The following is a 16,650-nucleotide window of genomic DNA, read 5'->3' as shown; positions in this document are numbered from 1 at the left end:
AGGGGGGCGGCGGTGGCTCGGTGAGGGGACAGGGTGATGGGGGGGGGGACATGGGGCAGCTGTGGGGCAGGGGGTTTCTGCTTTTGTATTTTATCCACCTCAGGGTGCGAAAATGCCTGTCTTGAGCTGCGTTCTTCAGGCGCGCCGGGTCATCAGCTGGGATTCGTGGCTCTTAGCCTTACATTTTGCTCCTTCTATTTCTTTAATTCCTCTCACGATTTAAGTTTTCTTCATTCCGTTTGTTCATTGCTCTCAATACTCAGGTTTTGTTTTCTCGACGCACACCTTTACAAGGTTTATTCCAATTCTCTTCCTCCTCCAGGCAAAACCACAACAATAATAAAAATTGTGATCTATATGTGTTCATATATCTTTTCAAAATCCCGCTTTTCAGCATGTTGCTTATATGTTTATCGCAGGTCAGAATGTGGAATGACATAGAAATTCTTGTCAATGATGACACAGGAAGCGAGCAGCTCACTGTATGCATAGGACATGAATGTGGAAATGCGTTGTACCAAGTGGATGCGCTACTTCAAATAACGTCTTCAGAAAAGGTAGAATTCATTAAAACTACCTTTTTCTATTTCTTAATAGCTATGATAACTTCTTTGATGTGTTTCGTAAAGTGATTCAGTTATTACATGTAACAATCTTTTTCTTTTCAGGTTTTAGCTAATCCCCAGCTGTACGCATGCAACTCGAGGGATGGCAGCATTATCGTCGTTGACAGATCAGTGGCTCTTCTTGACAGCACTGGGCAGTCTCTTCAACTGCACATTCAGTTTGGTAAGTTCACTACCATAGAATTCAATTAAAAGTCAAAACTGACTTTTAAAGACAACTGTTTTTGTATAATACAGCAAGTATCTTGTGTATCTACCTACCATAGAGGTATTATAGTGAATAACTAAATAATAAAACATGATTCTGTATGTCATTAACAAGCTATTACCTTAACAATTTAATTAGAATGCTTGTTAACTTTTCACTGCAATGGGAATAATGGATAGTGAAGACACCCTCTGCATGTCCTTTCCTGTACTTTGTCTTATAAAAGTAAGTAACTTTGAAGAAATCTGGAACACTGTATCGTCTACTTCCTGTTTCAGACATGAATGTTTACTAATAAAAATCTTGTAAGCTGACATTTTGATATCTTTTTCAGATACTAATGTGGATGTAGTTGGTATGTGTCAAGAAAGACAATTTCTTGTCGTTGGTGAGAGAAGTGGCAATTTACATCTTATTCATATTCCATCAAAACAAACCTTGCTGACTAAGGTATAGTACTTGTTCTGTCCTAATTTTGCTGAAAGCCTAGAATTTCTTTGGAGTTCTTTGGATTTGTTTGTTTCTTTCTTTCTTTCTCCAATATATCAAAATATAAATATTCCTGTGTTTTGAACACATCTTCTAGTTTGAACAAACAAACAGATTACTTGCTGCCATGAGTAACAAATTAGCAAATTATATTTAGGAATGGTATGTATAAGCAATAGTAAGTTCTTCATGAAAGAGAAAAGGTTAAAGTTTGAACTGATGATCAGTATTTCAAATAAAAATGTTTTGTTGTTGTTATGGTGGTGGGTTTTTTTGGTCATTGTTTTTATTTTTTTCCCAGATAAAACACAATAATATTCTTTATGTTGATTCCATCTTAGATTTTGGTTGAATCATCTTCAAGTGAAAAGACTTACTTAAATCTCTTTATTGAGAAAGATAAAGCAGATGCAGGTAAGCACTTGAATAATTTTTCTTTTCTCGTCTCTGTATTTGTCGTTTTGTTCCCATTTAATATTTCTTAAAGAAAGAAGCTACAAAATAAATCAGATGCAGATTTAATTTGCATTTCAAACTTTAGATGTACTTTTAGTTCAGTGGGCTTTATCTGCAGGTCCTTGAAAATACTGGAAAGCTGAAAATTCAATTGAAAGTGACAAAGTATTTGTTTCAAAATATTTGGTCAGAATTTATTTACTTTTTTTTTCCAGTTATTTCAGTTTCCTATCTTTAAGCAAGTAGTCTCCTTACAGTTACTGAATAGTCAAACTCAATATGTGTATTTTGTTGGATTTTTTTTTAGGTGTTTATCATATGTTCATTCTCACAAGGAAGGGTTTTTTTTGCATTATGTGTCTCCCACTTGCTAAAACACAAGAAGGTAAGATATCTACAAACCGACTGGGATCTCAGTTTGAGAGGAAGAGCTGTGCTAAATAGCTTTTTCATGCATCTTTCAAAGGGGATTAAGATATTGACTTGGGATTTTCTGTGTAGCCCTGGATGCTTTTTAAAGGGAATCCAATATACAATTAGTTTGATAATTTTATTATTTTCCAAAAATTCCTTTTGCTTGTGTTTCTATTATTCAGTGGTTTTGAGAAAGTACTGAATATTATGCAAGCAGGCTTTTAAGTTGCAATATCAATTTGAACTGTACCGAAGAATATTGGGAATAACTAATTTAATGCTGTCTGTTTAAATGTTTAAATCTAAACATAGTTCAGATTTTCTGGAGTTCCATAATGTGGTAAATAGAAATAGAAACTGCCAAAGATAGTGGCTGGAGTTCTTTTTTTTTCTTTTTTTTTTTTTTTTTTTCTCTCCAGAATAGTCAGGTTGGGATAAACTATCCTAAGTGAAATTTAGTGGTGTTTTTTTCAGTTTAAAAAATATTTAATATTGATTTGGTTTTATCTATGCTTTTTTTAATGTAGCAATTGACAAGATGGATATGATTGTGGCAAATAAGGTACGAAATACCTGCTAATCTGTAACATCTGTGTTGAAGTGCAAAGTTTGTAACAAAACTTTGTTGTGTTCTATTGACTACTTACCAGTTCATCATTAACAATTCATAATTGTGGTGATTATTTTTTCTATTCATGTAGAAGTGAGAAGTTCAAAATTCACACGGTTTTTATATGTAACTTTTTCCTTCTTTCTATTTTGTTTGCTTTACCTTCATCTTCTACCTCTATAGTTGCAAGGAGAGATAAAGACAGCTTTCATTCCCACAGAAGAGTATCACAGCCTTGGCTGTCAGAATTTTGTGATATGTAACTCGGTGAATAAAATCCATTTGATAATTGGGGTAAGTAGTAATAGAATGTTTATAATAATTGTTATGGGATCAATGATGGCATTTATTGATCTGCAACAAAATTTATGTCTAGGTGGTTTTAAAAGGGTATAATTTTTTTTGCACTAAGACTTTTTTCTTTAATTTCCTTCATTGTACATTTAAAGGTTATCAGTTTTTCAGTCTTTTTCTTAATAGAAAAAAAATAATAATAATAACTGTTTTGTCACTTCAGAACTGGCTCAGGTGTGAAGGATGGGGGGAAAACATTTTCACGCTGTCTGCATGACTTTAGTAAATCAGTGTAATTCCTAGCTCATACAGGGTAGATTTAGAGTCTTGCCCTTGGGCTTAGAGAGAGCGCCAAAATTGGCAAGAGGTTTACATTCAACAAAGGTTTGCCAAAATAACAGTTAAGGTTATTACCAAATTTAAAAACAAACAAACAACAATAATAAAAAAAAAGACTTTTTAAACATATGCATTTACTGACAATAAAGTTAATGTTGCAATCATTTCTTCAAAACTTCAAGAGTTTTGTAAGTAAAAGGTCAACTGGAGAAGTAAAGTTGTCAGTGGACAAATTTCTAACATGTAGCCCCATTTTACTTTCATTTACTGACAGGGTAAAGGTGATTATGTACTCTCCAAATGGGAGGTAGACCCCAGCAGTAACCTGGTGTCTGTTCGAAGTTTTGCCGATTCAAGTCTGATCAAAGGTAAAAAAACATTTTTTTTTTTCTTTTTATAGACAAGTGTAGAATTCATATTTAACTGCAGAAAATAAGACATCAGTTATCTTGCTGGTTTTTAGTAACAGTATACACGTGTACCAACTGGAATACCTCTTGTAAAAGTACAGCCCAATTTTGTTTCAAAATTGTTGAGTTTAACTTTATACATGTAAATCATGATTCTGTTTAAGCAAAAATGCTAATGGAACTTCACAGTGAAGTTGTGGAGATTAACTATCTCCAATGCTTGGTTCTACAGTGTAAAATTTTTTTTTGCTTCAAATACATTTTTCAAGAAAAATAGTAAATTTGTATGAACGTGTATTATTTCTTTTAGATGCAGTGAAACTTCAAGTTCTTGACAATCTGCTGTTTGTTTTAGATACAGAGGTACGTGTGACAGTTTGGCTTAGTCGTCATTTTACAATGTTTTAGAAAGAGTTTATAAAAATATTCTTTAAAACATGTTTCTATTAAATAAATATGCTTATCTTTGGTGATCTTGACCTTACTTTTTATGTTAATCTACTCCTAGTCATTATTTAAGCTTTAATATTCTGCTCAATAAAGACCAAATATGAACTCCATATCTGTTTTTTTAATTATTATTATTTTTTTATACAGAATATCTTAAGCATGTGGGATGTTTATTCTCTTACTTTAATTTGGGATTGGTCTTTAATACATATTGAAGAATTTCTTCTCACTACGGAGTCAGATTCTTCTTCAGTTGTACAGTAAGTAAAGTGTTACAGCACCAGTTCTGAAAAATCTGAAGTTGTCTATAGTTACAGGAAATGTGCAACAGATGCTTGATTTTCTACGGTAATAGAATTTATAGAAATCTTTGAAATCTTTCTATTCAGGACAAAATGTTGAACTTCCTAGTATTGTTAGCTCAGCTTGATGTTTTCCGCCTTTTTTTGTTGTTGTTGTTCTATCTATTTTTACTGCTAAGGAAGATTGTACGTAACCTGCATCATTTTGGAAATGCCCATCTCAAATAAGGTGTAATAAGTCGTATAATATTGCCTGCAAGTCGTCTGATGTTTTGTTTGGTGTTTGTCTTTCTTTGGGATGGATAAATAGTAAGATCTCTGTTCCACAGATGTAAAAAATCAAAATCTGGAGTTACGAGTATTGGATAAAATCCAAAATGAATTAATGGCAATTAAGGTTAGAAGAGAAGACTCTTGACTTTTTCCATTACTTTGTGCCAATTTAAAAAATAAGGACTGTATACATTTGAAAAACTTTAAAATGTCATTAGTTGAATGTATCCTCTACATGCTAAAAGACTGTTATTTTGGGATGAGCTATATGGTTTTAAAATGTACCAATTTCAATAGAAAACTGAACTTTATAAAACTCAGAACAAAACTCCCCAGTTTTAAATAAGAGTGATACAGTATTCTTTGTTTTCTTTTCTTCCCCTCTGTCTTTCTTTCTATAGGCAAGGACTTGACAATGTTAAACTGATAGCCATGACAACACCCACTAACAAACAGGTAGATTGTCTTTATCTATATTCTGTTCCTCAGTTGTTAAGCACGTGTTCTCAGGAGGCCAAAGTCAAAAAAATGAGATGGAACTAGCTCTTAGGATATAGTGGGGATTGTTGCAATGTCTTGACACGTTGACCAGGGCAAGCTACCCTGTTTTTTTTGGTGTTTTTTTTTTGTTTGTTTGTTTGTTTGTTAGTTTGATTTGGTTTTGATTGCTTTTTTTTTTTTAATAGTAGACAGGTAGGAAAAAACAGAAAAAAATATTATTGTTTCATATACCTTCACAGATTTCTTTTAGAATAGTATCTGTATCTATATAGTACTGCTGTATTCAGTAACTACCTCCATGTACAACCAAGGGTGTTAATTGAAGTAGAAAGCCAGGATGAACACTATCGAAGATTTTCAATGAAGCCTGACTATTTATATGTGACAAGATCTAAAATGCCATTAAACCTTCTCAAATTGTAGAATCAATCATAAGAATACAGAAATAATTCTCAAAAATCACTTGTCACTAGTGTCTCAATATCATTTATTTCTGACATGTTTGTTTCTTTTTTTTTTTTTTTAATATATAGATGAGAAGTTTAATGGTTTTTGCATTGCCTGCTATGCAACAGCTCTATTCTTTGGAAATATCTGTTGTTTCTTCACTTGTTCAAAGTTGGATTGGTACAGTATGTGTTGATTTTTTTTGTTGTTGCTTTTCTTTGAAGAAATACAGTTGTTTTAATAGGTATAAGTATTAAAAAGCGTACTGTGTTATTCTTGTTTAGATTAGAACCAATTTGTGCTAGAAACTGTGCAGAAAATGTGCAAGAAAGATTAAATGATGTCCCCAAAGGATGGAGAAAAAGATAACATAGCAAACTGGACAGTTTAATTCTATGTCTCTGGCCTGTTAGAATGTTTCATACTCCTGCCAGTTTTTCTCACTGCTGCTACAGCTAAACACTGTATTAAGTCTTAAATTGTCTCAGCATAGAAAAATGCTCTGGGTTTCCTTGGGACTTGCATAAGTTTAGATGACAGAACTACTTAGTTTCTATTTAAACTGCTTTCTTGTGAAAAGTTTAACAAAGCAAGAAGGTTGCAAAAGGACAGTGTGAACTTCATGAATTAAGAATGCTATAAAGACTGTTGAGGTGGAGTGGGTATGTGAGACGATACCAAGTCAGAAGTCTAAGCAGTGCCTCTTAACTGGATAACTGGAATCATGAAAATAAATCTAGTAAGCTCTGGATCTGATAAGCAATAAAATAGAAAGTCGATGAAAGGCCCTCAGAAATTTTAGTTAGTGGAAACCATCCAGGAATTAATGTGATAAACATAAAAGAAAAATACTCTTTCTGAGAGAAAGGCAGTAGGTTGTTTCCAGATTAAAAAGTTAAAGAACACCTTATGCATTGCAGTTTTGATTCTCATTCTCTCTCTCTTTTTTTTTTTTTTTTTTAATTGATATCTTCTACCACCTAATGATTTCTGTTGTCATATTGCTACAGGATACAATATACTTCTTGGAAGGAATTCATGAAAATCATCAGATGTAAGATAATGTTTTGTATATTACCAGCTTACTGTTGCATAAAAATGCAGATTACTTCTACATCTAGTTGTTTTAGAGTTGAACTCACATAGTTCCCTCTCATCCTCAGATCTGCTGAAGGCCCAGTTTCTATTGTTGTGATGAGAAGTTTAACTGAAGCCTTGCCAGAAAACAGGTACTCTTTTCCTCGAAGCTTTTTTTTTTTTTTTTCCTCATCTGTAGTTTGGCATTTATGTTAAATTAGTGTGTTTTAATTTATCCCTCCCACAGACTAAGTCGCTTACTTCACAAACACAAATTCACTGAGGCTGAGAATTTTGCAATTCAGTTTGGACTTGATGTTGAGGTAAGTTGCTTGTGCTTGATAAAAACATTTGGAAATTGATTAACGTAACTGAACTTACAAGTAAGTTTCTTACCCAATAGTCCATCAGAAAACACTAATAGATCCATAAGTCTATTGAATGTACCTTGAAGTGGAACATTTCCCTAAGAAATTGCTGATAACCAGAATTTATTGTAAATCCACCATATTTAATAATAAATTAATGATCAATTAGAATTTAAAGCATTTCTATATGGTCATCTTCGTATTTTTATTTTATATATAGGCATTCTTACTAATTTAAAGTTTTCTTTGCAGGTTTTTGATCCATTAAATTTTTTTTCTACAATCTTATAGACACTCAGAGCTGAAGGTAGAAGGTATAACTTTAAAAGATTGTGTATGAAGTATGTGTTCCCTCTGCTTTTATTTTTTTTTTTCAAAGCATTTAATGCATATGGACACTGAATCTCAAAAACAATGTGGAGGAAAATGTAGAGTTTTCAGCTTTAGGCAGAGTCCTCTGTTTTAAGCTGAAGTGCATCAGATTTAAAACTGTTTTTTTTTAATTATTATTATTTATTTATTTATTTAAACAGCTTGTATACAAAGTGAAAGCAAGCGCTATTTTAGAGAAGCTAGCTTCCGCTTCTGTTGGGAATTATGGGCAAGAAGTCTGGCTGGATCTTGTGAATGAAGCCAAAGAAAATCTGCATAAAATTCAGGTCTCCTTAAATTTCATATTTCATTTTTATTTTTTTAACCCTGATCTGTTTCCCTAGCAGAATAATCATAAAGGAGCTTGGAATTAATTTCAGTTGTTTCCTTACTCAAACAGGATAGCCAATTTGTTGTGGATTATTGCATGAATGCTCCATGGCCACTTTATGAAACCACTCAAGAAATGCTAAACTATGCTAAAGTCAGAGTAAGTGGTTTTTGCTTGTTTAAATTCTATTGTTTACTGTTGCCCATTGCTATTACATTCTCCTTTTTTTGCTATTACAACTTGAGAGGTGGGACACCTTCAAACCAGTTACAGTCATTCAAAAAGCTGCATTATAAATTGTGTTATGAAATGTGAAGAAGAATCAAGACTTGTTGCAACTTCATTCTTGCTATTGCTTAAAGGCAAAAAAGGGGTTGCAGTTCTATTTTCACACCAGAAAGAGGGTTTTAGTTTTGACTAGTCTTTAGGAGTTCATTTTCAATACTAATTTGTGGAGTAAAACTTCAAAATATGTCACCTTTTTTGTTTTAATTATTTTAGCCTTTGTTAACTTAAACAGAATCAGAGAGGTGCATGTTATCTGTCTGATCGTGCATCCGTATTGAAATCCAATCCAAAGTCTAACATTGTGGAATAAAGACTGGTTTATAGAGGAGTTCATAGATGTACTAAGTTTTTGTTAGTGTCTTCATTAAATTCATAGTACTGTTTTTGGCATGTTCTGCATCAACAGAGTTGTCAGCCTATCTATTTCATGTATTTGTTTCAGATCTTGAAGAAAGATGATAAAACCATTGTTCTACCATCTGATGGGGCTCCAGTATCCATAACTGAGGTGAGGATGAATTTCTTGGCCTTGCACTGTGAAATGCACTATTATGATGCAGAGTTTTAAAAACTGTACTGTTAAACATTTTAAAAGTCTAAAAACTATTATATTTTAAAGTATGAAAGAGAACCACAGCATTGACAAACTTCAGGGTTAAGCAATTCCTTCAGTCTTAGATTCATTTAGGAGTGCTCTAGAAGACAGAGGCAGAAGCTTTCTTAGGTGCTCTTTTAAGTATTTTATTTCTTATGTAGTCCTGTTGTATATTGGACAGCAATCATCCACCTTCGAAGAGAATCCATGTAAACTATTTGTGAAATTGAAATTTTGTATTAATGCTTTATTAAACAAACTTATATATGTTACACATGTATTTAACTGAAATTCTTGAGAAGCCTTTATTTTCTTCCATTCTTCCTCTTTATGGTATTTAGATCTAACCATTTAATGGTTACTGTTTAGTAAGGCAAATATTGACCTCAACCTTTTGTCTTCATTCAGGTATTGAGAGCTCAGGCGAGGCTTACGACTTTCTATGGAGCTTTTGGAGTAGAGAAATTCAGGTTTGCTTTTGTTAATTTTGTTAATTCACTGTGGTGAAGGGAGATTTCAGAGAGGTTCAGCCTATATGTTACAATATATATCGTTTGTTGCACTATTTTGTATATTTTTTTTGTATAATTTTATAGAATTTGTATATTTTTTTCAACGTATGCAGAAGGGGTGTGATTTTATACACATGTGCACACATGCATAATCTAACACTCTTTTCTCTTAGGGCATATAGTATGAGCTAGAAAGGTTTGAGGTTCTACATCTCCATATCCTTTAATATCGATACTTAAAAAAACAGATTTTCTTTTCCTCCTCTTATTTCTAGTGGTATTGCTTGGACAGAATTCCTGAACAATGAAGACATTTTCAGGAATATCCTTTTTCAGCTAGAAGAAGGAAATTTACGTTGTGCACAGTACCTCTGGCTTAGACATCAGGTAAAATGGCATAAACCTGTCTTTAGTATTTACAGGGAATGTTAACTACCTTAAGTCTTCCAGCCTTCTTTAACAGAATCAGACCAATGCTGTTACAAAACATCTCCTCAAAGAAGCAAATGCAGAATCTCATATTTTGTCACTATGATTCCATTTTCATCTCACTCCTTAAAAGGCTGAATTTCCTATCGATCTAAGAATAAACTAGTATATATGATGTCAGAATATATATTTCTAGGTCTGAAGAATGACAGTCCTTAATTTATTCTGTGGTGACTATAATCTTCAATACACCTTCTTGGGAGCACAGCTGTCATAGAATTTTTCAGTGGACACTTGCTGGCTAACAAATCACATGGACTCTTTACTCTGAATGACATGTTCATAATAATGGCTACGCACTGCTATATTCATTAGTGCAGAGCTTTCAGGTCTATGTTGTTTTCTTAATAAGACAAAACTATAGGCCATGAAAGTATAGTAAGTAAAAGACACGATCCTTACACCATAATTTTGAAGGAAAAAAAAAAAAAAGAATGAAAAAAAAGAAAAAGCTTCAGTTGTATCTTAAGATGAAACTCTAGACTGTTTGAACAGAGCTATTTTTTTTTTTTTAATCCTATCTATGGCTGCTGAAACTTTTCTTCTTATATTTGTGAATTCTACTGCCTCTTCCTGTTGGTGAAGCAGCTTTACAAATTATCTGATTTACACATACTCCATAAATCTGTAATTGTTCTGTTTTAAATTTTAGGCAGATTTTGAAAGCAGCTTTGATGAGAAAATGCTGGAGAACTTACTGAATGCCATCCATGTCACTGTTCCTTTGGATGAGCTATGTTTGTGGCTTAAAAATGTTGTGATTCCTTTCTTAAGAAGAGTTGCGCCAAAGGAACAGGTAAAACTAATTTAATAAATGTGAAATGTAATCTTCTTAAACTAATTACATAGTCAGACATATAGAAGTTTTATTTTTGAATGTCAGAACCTTGTTCTCCTCTCTCTCTTTACCGTACAGTATTCCCTACAGCTAAAAATAATTTAAAATTATTTAAATAATTTTAAATTATTTTTAAAACAGATTTATAATAGCAAATTTTGCTTTGGTAGATAGTATAATTCTACCTGTAACTATATTTCTTGCAGAAAATATTAGCAAAATGGCTGGAACAAGGTGCTCGAAACCTTGAATTAACTGATAAGGTAAGTTGCACTGCAGAAACTTTATGTGTCTTGTACTTCTATATTTATAATACAGTTTGCTAATATCAACTTTTTGGACAGGCAAATTGGCCAGAAAATGGACTCCAAATGGCAGAGGTTTTTTTTACAAGTAAGAATCGAGGTGAAATGGGACTGACAACTTTTGGCCAGTGGACTCCTTTGGTAAGAAATGTGGATTAAGGATTTGCTATTCAGAAACCTCAGAACATATGTTCTCTGCAAGAGTTAGATCAGAATTGGGTCACTATTGCTTTTGGTGAAAAATGAATGACTTCCATGTAAGGAAGGAACTGAGTTTCAATCATCTTCAGTTTAAAGAGGGGAGGGGGGGAAATAAAGCAGTGCAATACATATATGCTTTAACAGATATATTAATAGTTTAAATACAATTCATATTCTTGAATGTTCTGTAATGTGCTACAAAACACTTAAATTTCAATAAAGATACTTAGGAACCTCAGTTAGAAACATGTCTCGTTTCTGTCAGGAGTTTTGGAAATTGATCACAATTAACTATGCGTTTGTGGCCTGGAAAAAACATTAACATCATCAGCTAGTTCTAAGGTTATGAATACTGCATTTGTGTAAACAGATATAAATTCTGTATGTTGTATATCCTAGGTATACTAGCATCTGTAACAGTGGTACAATGAATGTGGAGAAAGATAAAGCTTTAAGCTAACCAGCTGTGTATTTTACAAATTGAAAATGTTAACATACTGTATTATTTAGATCTGTCTTAAATTTGTGAATCCTGGATTTGAAGCACATAATGCAAGTAGGAAAGTTTACTCTGCTAAGTCCCACTTTCAACATGTACCTTATTTTTTTCATTGTATGCCAGGCGAAGGTTTGGCATGTAGATCCATTAAATCTCCAAGGTTATAAGGCATACAAAATTGGAAATTGCAGCAAATCTTCTAATGTTTCAATTTCTAAACACTGTTTCAGAGATGTGGTGACTGTGAAGAGGTACATAGGTTAAAGAAGCTGGTAAATGATTTACAAGAACTGATAAATCTGTACAGAAAATACAACTTCAGGCTGGCACTCTGTGATTTTGAAAAGGTAATTCTGCAGACACTTTATGAAGTGCTTTTGAGTACTGGATTGTTCTGAGGAGAAAAATCCTATAGCAAACAATTGGAAGTTAGACAACAGAAAACCTGAAATTTTGGTGGGATTAGTTAAACTTGTGTTCGTAAGCTGCTAAGGCTATTTGATGTGTTGTGTTTGTTGTAAATTTTTGTTTCAACAGCGGGTATAAATACATAATGTAACAAGATACCATGAAAAGGTAGGGCTTAAACATGATGATTGGCAGTTCGGTACAGGTCATATATACAGACATGTGAAGCAAGTGTTAGCAACCAAGAAATTAAAAAGTACAATTGAACCGCAACTTTGTAAAAGAAATATATTGGTTGTTTGCTTTTATGTGAGCTAAATTGAGATGCTAGGTCCTGAAATCATTCAGTTGATTTAAACAGGCAATGGATATTTAGTTAGTCATTAGTGATATGAAAGATCATATTCTGACATGTGATGTTCTAATATGGCATTTTTATACTTGTTGCCTAGGAAAATGCAACTACTATTGTGTTTCGCATGTTTGATAAAATTTTGGCACCAGAACTTGTCCCATCCATTTTGGATAAGTTTATAAAACCCTACCTCTGTGAACACAATCTACAAAAGGATGAACTTCTTTTACAGTATATAAAGGTACCCGTATATTCTTTATTTTGAAGAAAGCTATTTGAAAATGAGTAGGCAAAAAACAAATTTGACAGCTGTTTTTATTCATTTACACCTGAATTTTAGAACCACTTTTCAAATTAGTTTACTGTCAACAAACTTACTGAAAGTTACTATTTCCGTAATAAGGCATTAACAGATACACAGGAAGATAGCCAAATCTGTCCCTTAATGTCTAAACAAGTTTTAATTGTTATTTATATTCTAAAATATTCCTGTTTTTATGAATTCAAATATCCTAATATTTTTTATCAAAATATACAGGATTTGCTTGAACGTTGTTGTACACGGTCTACTTCAGTATTTGAAACTGCATGGGAGGCAAAGGCAATAGCTGTCATTGGCTGTATCTCCAATACAGATGTAAGTATCTTTAACAAAATAGGCATCAAGGGGCTCTAATAAATCAATTCAGAATGAAACACACAATTTTTACATAAGTACATGAGTACATTTTTACATCAGTGGTATGAGGAGGAAATACTGTGCTGTCTTTTTATTCTGTTAGTAATCTGCCATGTGATATTCTTTGCTTGAGAATCTAATTGCAGTTTTGATGTCATCACATAGAAAGCTCACCAACTTTGGTATGTCTGAAGCTGAAGCCCTACAGTGTCACAAATTACTATAACCGTTTTCTAATCTAATTTGACACGTCTTATTATGATAATGAATGCCCCTTGTGCAAGTGGAGATTTAGTTAGGAAATAAAATGCTTGCCTAAAGAAATCACGGGTGAACAATACTTCAAGAGATTATCTTGTAACTCGTTTTGAGAACTAAGCTCTTTATCTTCTTTTTATAGCTGAAATTTGATGCAGTTCTGCAGATAATGCATGGTGCTGTGGTACCATGGAGTGGAGCAGTGGAGCAGCTGGTAAAACAGCATTTGGAAATGGATCATGTCAAGTAAGGCAACATCCTGTAGTCTATGCCTCAGTTTTTTGTGCACATTTCAGCTAGATTAAAAACAAATAAATGTGTCTGATGTATTGAGGTTATCAAATAATATAGCTGTAGGTAGCAAACGCATTAATAGGAGTCTCATTTGTCCACAGAGTAAAGTTACTGCAGGAAAGTTACCGACTGATGGAGATGAAAAAGCTTTTGCGAGCTTATGGGATAAGAGATACTAATCTTTTAAAGGACAAGCAGATGATAATGGTAAATGATCATCACGTCTCTTATTTTTATTAAAGAAAAATATCCCTACACTGACCTGCATGCATTTTTATGAGCTATTAGAAGCCAGATTTTGCAAAAGAGCTTGGCAATGGATAGCTTCCACTTGTTATCAATGTCCACTTTTCTTGCTGTGTTCAGACTTCATAACTTCCTTGCACTGTGTTTTTCTTAAAGAGGACATGGATCTAAACTGATCAAAAAATTCTTAAATCCAGTCTCAAGTTTATTTTTCAAGAATTTCATGTGATTTTTGGTTTGATTTCTTTATACTTGAAATTCATTCATCTTTTGCTCAGTTACTGCTTTTTTAAGTGCTTTTATATGTTTGTTTTTGTTAAGTTTTAGCAGCTTAGCTCAGGCAGCCCAAATTGATTAGTACAGAACTGATAATAGAGTTTTATAAAAATAAAAGAGAGGGGAGCTAACAAAATGGAAAAAATAGTTCTCTAAGGCCTTCAGATCTGATTTTTGCTAAGGACACAAGCAATACCCGTTTTTTAGCATCTCCCCTTTGCTAGGTAGAAAACATGAACATTTATAGAAAAGTTCTTTGCCATCATGTGGAGCCAGATAAGATCCCTGAATTTTGAGCGTTCCAAGGGTAATTCATACATCTGTTCTAACTACATGATTCTCTTCCTCAAGCCTATTCTTCTCCCAGTTATGCTTTAATCAAGATTAATCTACAGACAGAATTCTTAAACTTCTAGATAACTTGCTTGGTATGAACTTTACAATTACAATGCAGAGTGTGTAAGTGATTTCCCTTGTTATTGTATAAATCAACAAATTAAATTCCATATCTCTTCTCACAGAGGCTGGTGAAATACATTCTTAAACAAGATACTCCTACTTCTTTGGAGGATGCTTTGAAAATTGTATCAGCATATATGTTGCCCACCATGGAAGTCTACATTCTGAGGATGATAGACCTGATTGACAAAGAGAGGGTACTAAAACATTTCATGTCAGTTGATCTCAATATTTAAAGACAATGTGGCCTATTTTCAAAACGGTAGCAACTGTTGCACTGCTTGCTGAAACCTTGTACACAGTTTACATATCCTTGTTTTATTTCTGTTCTTTTAATTGCACATGTAGCTGCCTGTACTTAACACTAAAAATTCAACCACTCTCAGCATTTTAAACATCATGAGCCATCCCTTATTTGTTGAGGAAAAAATAAAAGACAAAAATAATGTCCCACATAGAGAAGACAAGCTTGGAATTGAAGTCTCTACGTGTATTCACATAATGTTTTGAAACATGTAACTTTACTTGCTGCGTTACTGTAGGTGTAATTACTTTTATACCCTGTGGTTATCTCTGGTTATTTTATTGGGATCTCCTCTACCCTCTCAAAAAGGGGTCTTTTTGATTAAACGAATAAAATTAACTCCCTTGCAAAGAGTTCCTCATGTTAACACTTCTGTCCTATTAGGTTGTGATATTCTTGATAACCAAAGCATGTTTTAAAAACACTGCATAATTGCCCATTAACAAAACTGTATTTTAATTAGCCTGTTAGAGCAAATACCTACCTTAGCAAGGAAACACAAATTTTACTGAGAGACATAAAATTTTACTAAAAAACTACTCAGTATCATAACTACATATAATCATAAGTATATATAACAGCTTTTCCATAAGCAAATGATTTTCTGTTTTGATTATTTCTTACTTTTTTTTTTTTTTTTTTTTTTTTTTTTCCAGGGAGAGGAATCTCTGACTTTGTTAAAATCTCTGACTCTTGCTGAAGCTGAGAAAGTTGCAGAGAGATTGACTATATGGGGAACACTGGTACTACAGAATAAAGCAGATAATTCTGAAGAGGTACTACATCATCTCACACTGTAAAATGTATCCGTTAATTATTTTAAATATCGTTCTTACCAAGATGCTTAAACAAAGGTAGGAGATGAAAATGTAAAAACTATCTTCCAGCAAAATGGGATCAGCTACTGTTTCTGTTTTGAGCAGGAGGTTAGACTAGGTAACCTGTTAAAGTGTCCTCCAACTTGAATTTATTCTGATTATGGATGTTATACATTTATGTTATTTTTAAAGACATATACACAAAGTGGCTTGGCTAACTGAATTTAATCATTTATAAATCCTGCTGCATTTTTGTCCCTCTAATCCTCCGTGTCTTCCAGTTCTTTCTTTGATTGCTTGGAAAATACCTATTTAGAAATTGTAAACGTGGTTTTGCCACACACCAAAGTGGTTCAAGGCTTCCAAGTTGACCGTACACATCACTCTTGTAACCACAGAAGAGCATTTTTGTTAACAGTTGTTTTATGAAGTTATTCTGTTAAGGGGAAGGAAGAACAAAAGAAGAGTGGGGATTTCTCAAATCTTGTGTGAGAGCTATGAAATATATGCTATTTCTATAAAGGATGCTTATTTACAGTAAATTTTTATTCCCCTGCTTTTCAGCTAATAGTATTTTAGAGCTGAAAATTGTTGCTAAGACATTTGTAGAGCACTGCATACTATATTAATAGAGTGGTGGCCTGAGGGTCACTGTCTGTTACTGACCAAGCAAAGTGTTAACTTCTCCCTTCCTTGCAGCACAAAAAACAAATGTTTATGACAAAAACACTTGTGGAAATCCTTAAATTCCTGTTCAGCATTCAAAAAGGTAAGCCATAACTTAAAAATCTTACGTTTTGTTTGTAAAAAGCAACCAAGAAGTATTTTTTTTTAATTATTTTATTTTTGTCTCCAACAG

General features: G+C 33.1%; 1 protein-coding gene across 1 annotated transcript in view; it reads left to right on the top strand.

The window, feature by feature from the left end:
• The window catches only part of KNTC1 (kinetochore associated 1), a 40,580-nt gene that overhangs the window by 2,482 nt on the left and 21,448 nt on the right, over window positions 1–16,650 (top strand). The window contains exons 2-32 of the mRNA XM_082774281.1: window positions 420–557; window positions 669–789; window positions 1,169–1,284; window positions 1,665–1,737; window positions 2,087–2,164; window positions 2,721–2,755; window positions 2,987–3,097; window positions 3,711–3,804; window positions 4,157–4,209; window positions 4,444–4,556; window positions 5,273–5,327; window positions 5,906–6,004; window positions 6,830–6,873; window positions 6,983–7,048; window positions 7,144–7,219; window positions 7,798–7,923; window positions 8,037–8,126; window positions 8,698–8,763; window positions 9,259–9,320; window positions 9,638–9,749; window positions 10,504–10,647; window positions 10,896–10,952; window positions 11,034–11,135; window positions 11,925–12,041; window positions 12,555–12,698; window positions 12,996–13,094; window positions 13,537–13,640; window positions 13,790–13,895; window positions 14,732–14,866; window positions 15,630–15,749; window positions 16,491–16,560. Coding sequence (XP_082630407.1) covers window positions 426–557; window positions 669–789; window positions 1,169–1,284; window positions 1,665–1,737; window positions 2,087–2,164; window positions 2,721–2,755; window positions 2,987–3,097; window positions 3,711–3,804; window positions 4,157–4,209; window positions 4,444–4,556; window positions 5,273–5,327; window positions 5,906–6,004; window positions 6,830–6,873; window positions 6,983–7,048; window positions 7,144–7,219; window positions 7,798–7,923; window positions 8,037–8,126; window positions 8,698–8,763; window positions 9,259–9,320; window positions 9,638–9,749; window positions 10,504–10,647; window positions 10,896–10,952; window positions 11,034–11,135; window positions 11,925–12,041; window positions 12,555–12,698; window positions 12,996–13,094; window positions 13,537–13,640; window positions 13,790–13,895; window positions 14,732–14,866; window positions 15,630–15,749; window positions 16,491–16,560 — 2,920 coding nt within the window. The 5' untranslated portion in view covers window positions 420–425. The remainder of the gene's footprint in view (window positions 1–419; window positions 558–668; window positions 790–1,168; window positions 1,285–1,664; window positions 1,738–2,086; window positions 2,165–2,720; window positions 2,756–2,986; window positions 3,098–3,710; window positions 3,805–4,156; window positions 4,210–4,443; window positions 4,557–5,272; window positions 5,328–5,905; window positions 6,005–6,829; window positions 6,874–6,982; window positions 7,049–7,143; window positions 7,220–7,797; window positions 7,924–8,036; window positions 8,127–8,697; window positions 8,764–9,258; window positions 9,321–9,637; window positions 9,750–10,503; window positions 10,648–10,895; window positions 10,953–11,033; window positions 11,136–11,924; window positions 12,042–12,554; window positions 12,699–12,995; window positions 13,095–13,536; window positions 13,641–13,789; window positions 13,896–14,731; window positions 14,867–15,629; window positions 15,750–16,490; window positions 16,561–16,650) is intronic.

This window comes from Aythya marila (assembly GCF_965140915.1).
Source record: "Aythya marila genome assembly, chromosome: 17".
NCBI lineage: Eukaryota > Metazoa > Chordata > Aves > Anseriformes > Anatidae > Aythya > Aythya marila.
Note: the sequence above shows the minus strand (reverse complement) of the source record. Positions and strands in the feature narration are given on the sequence as shown.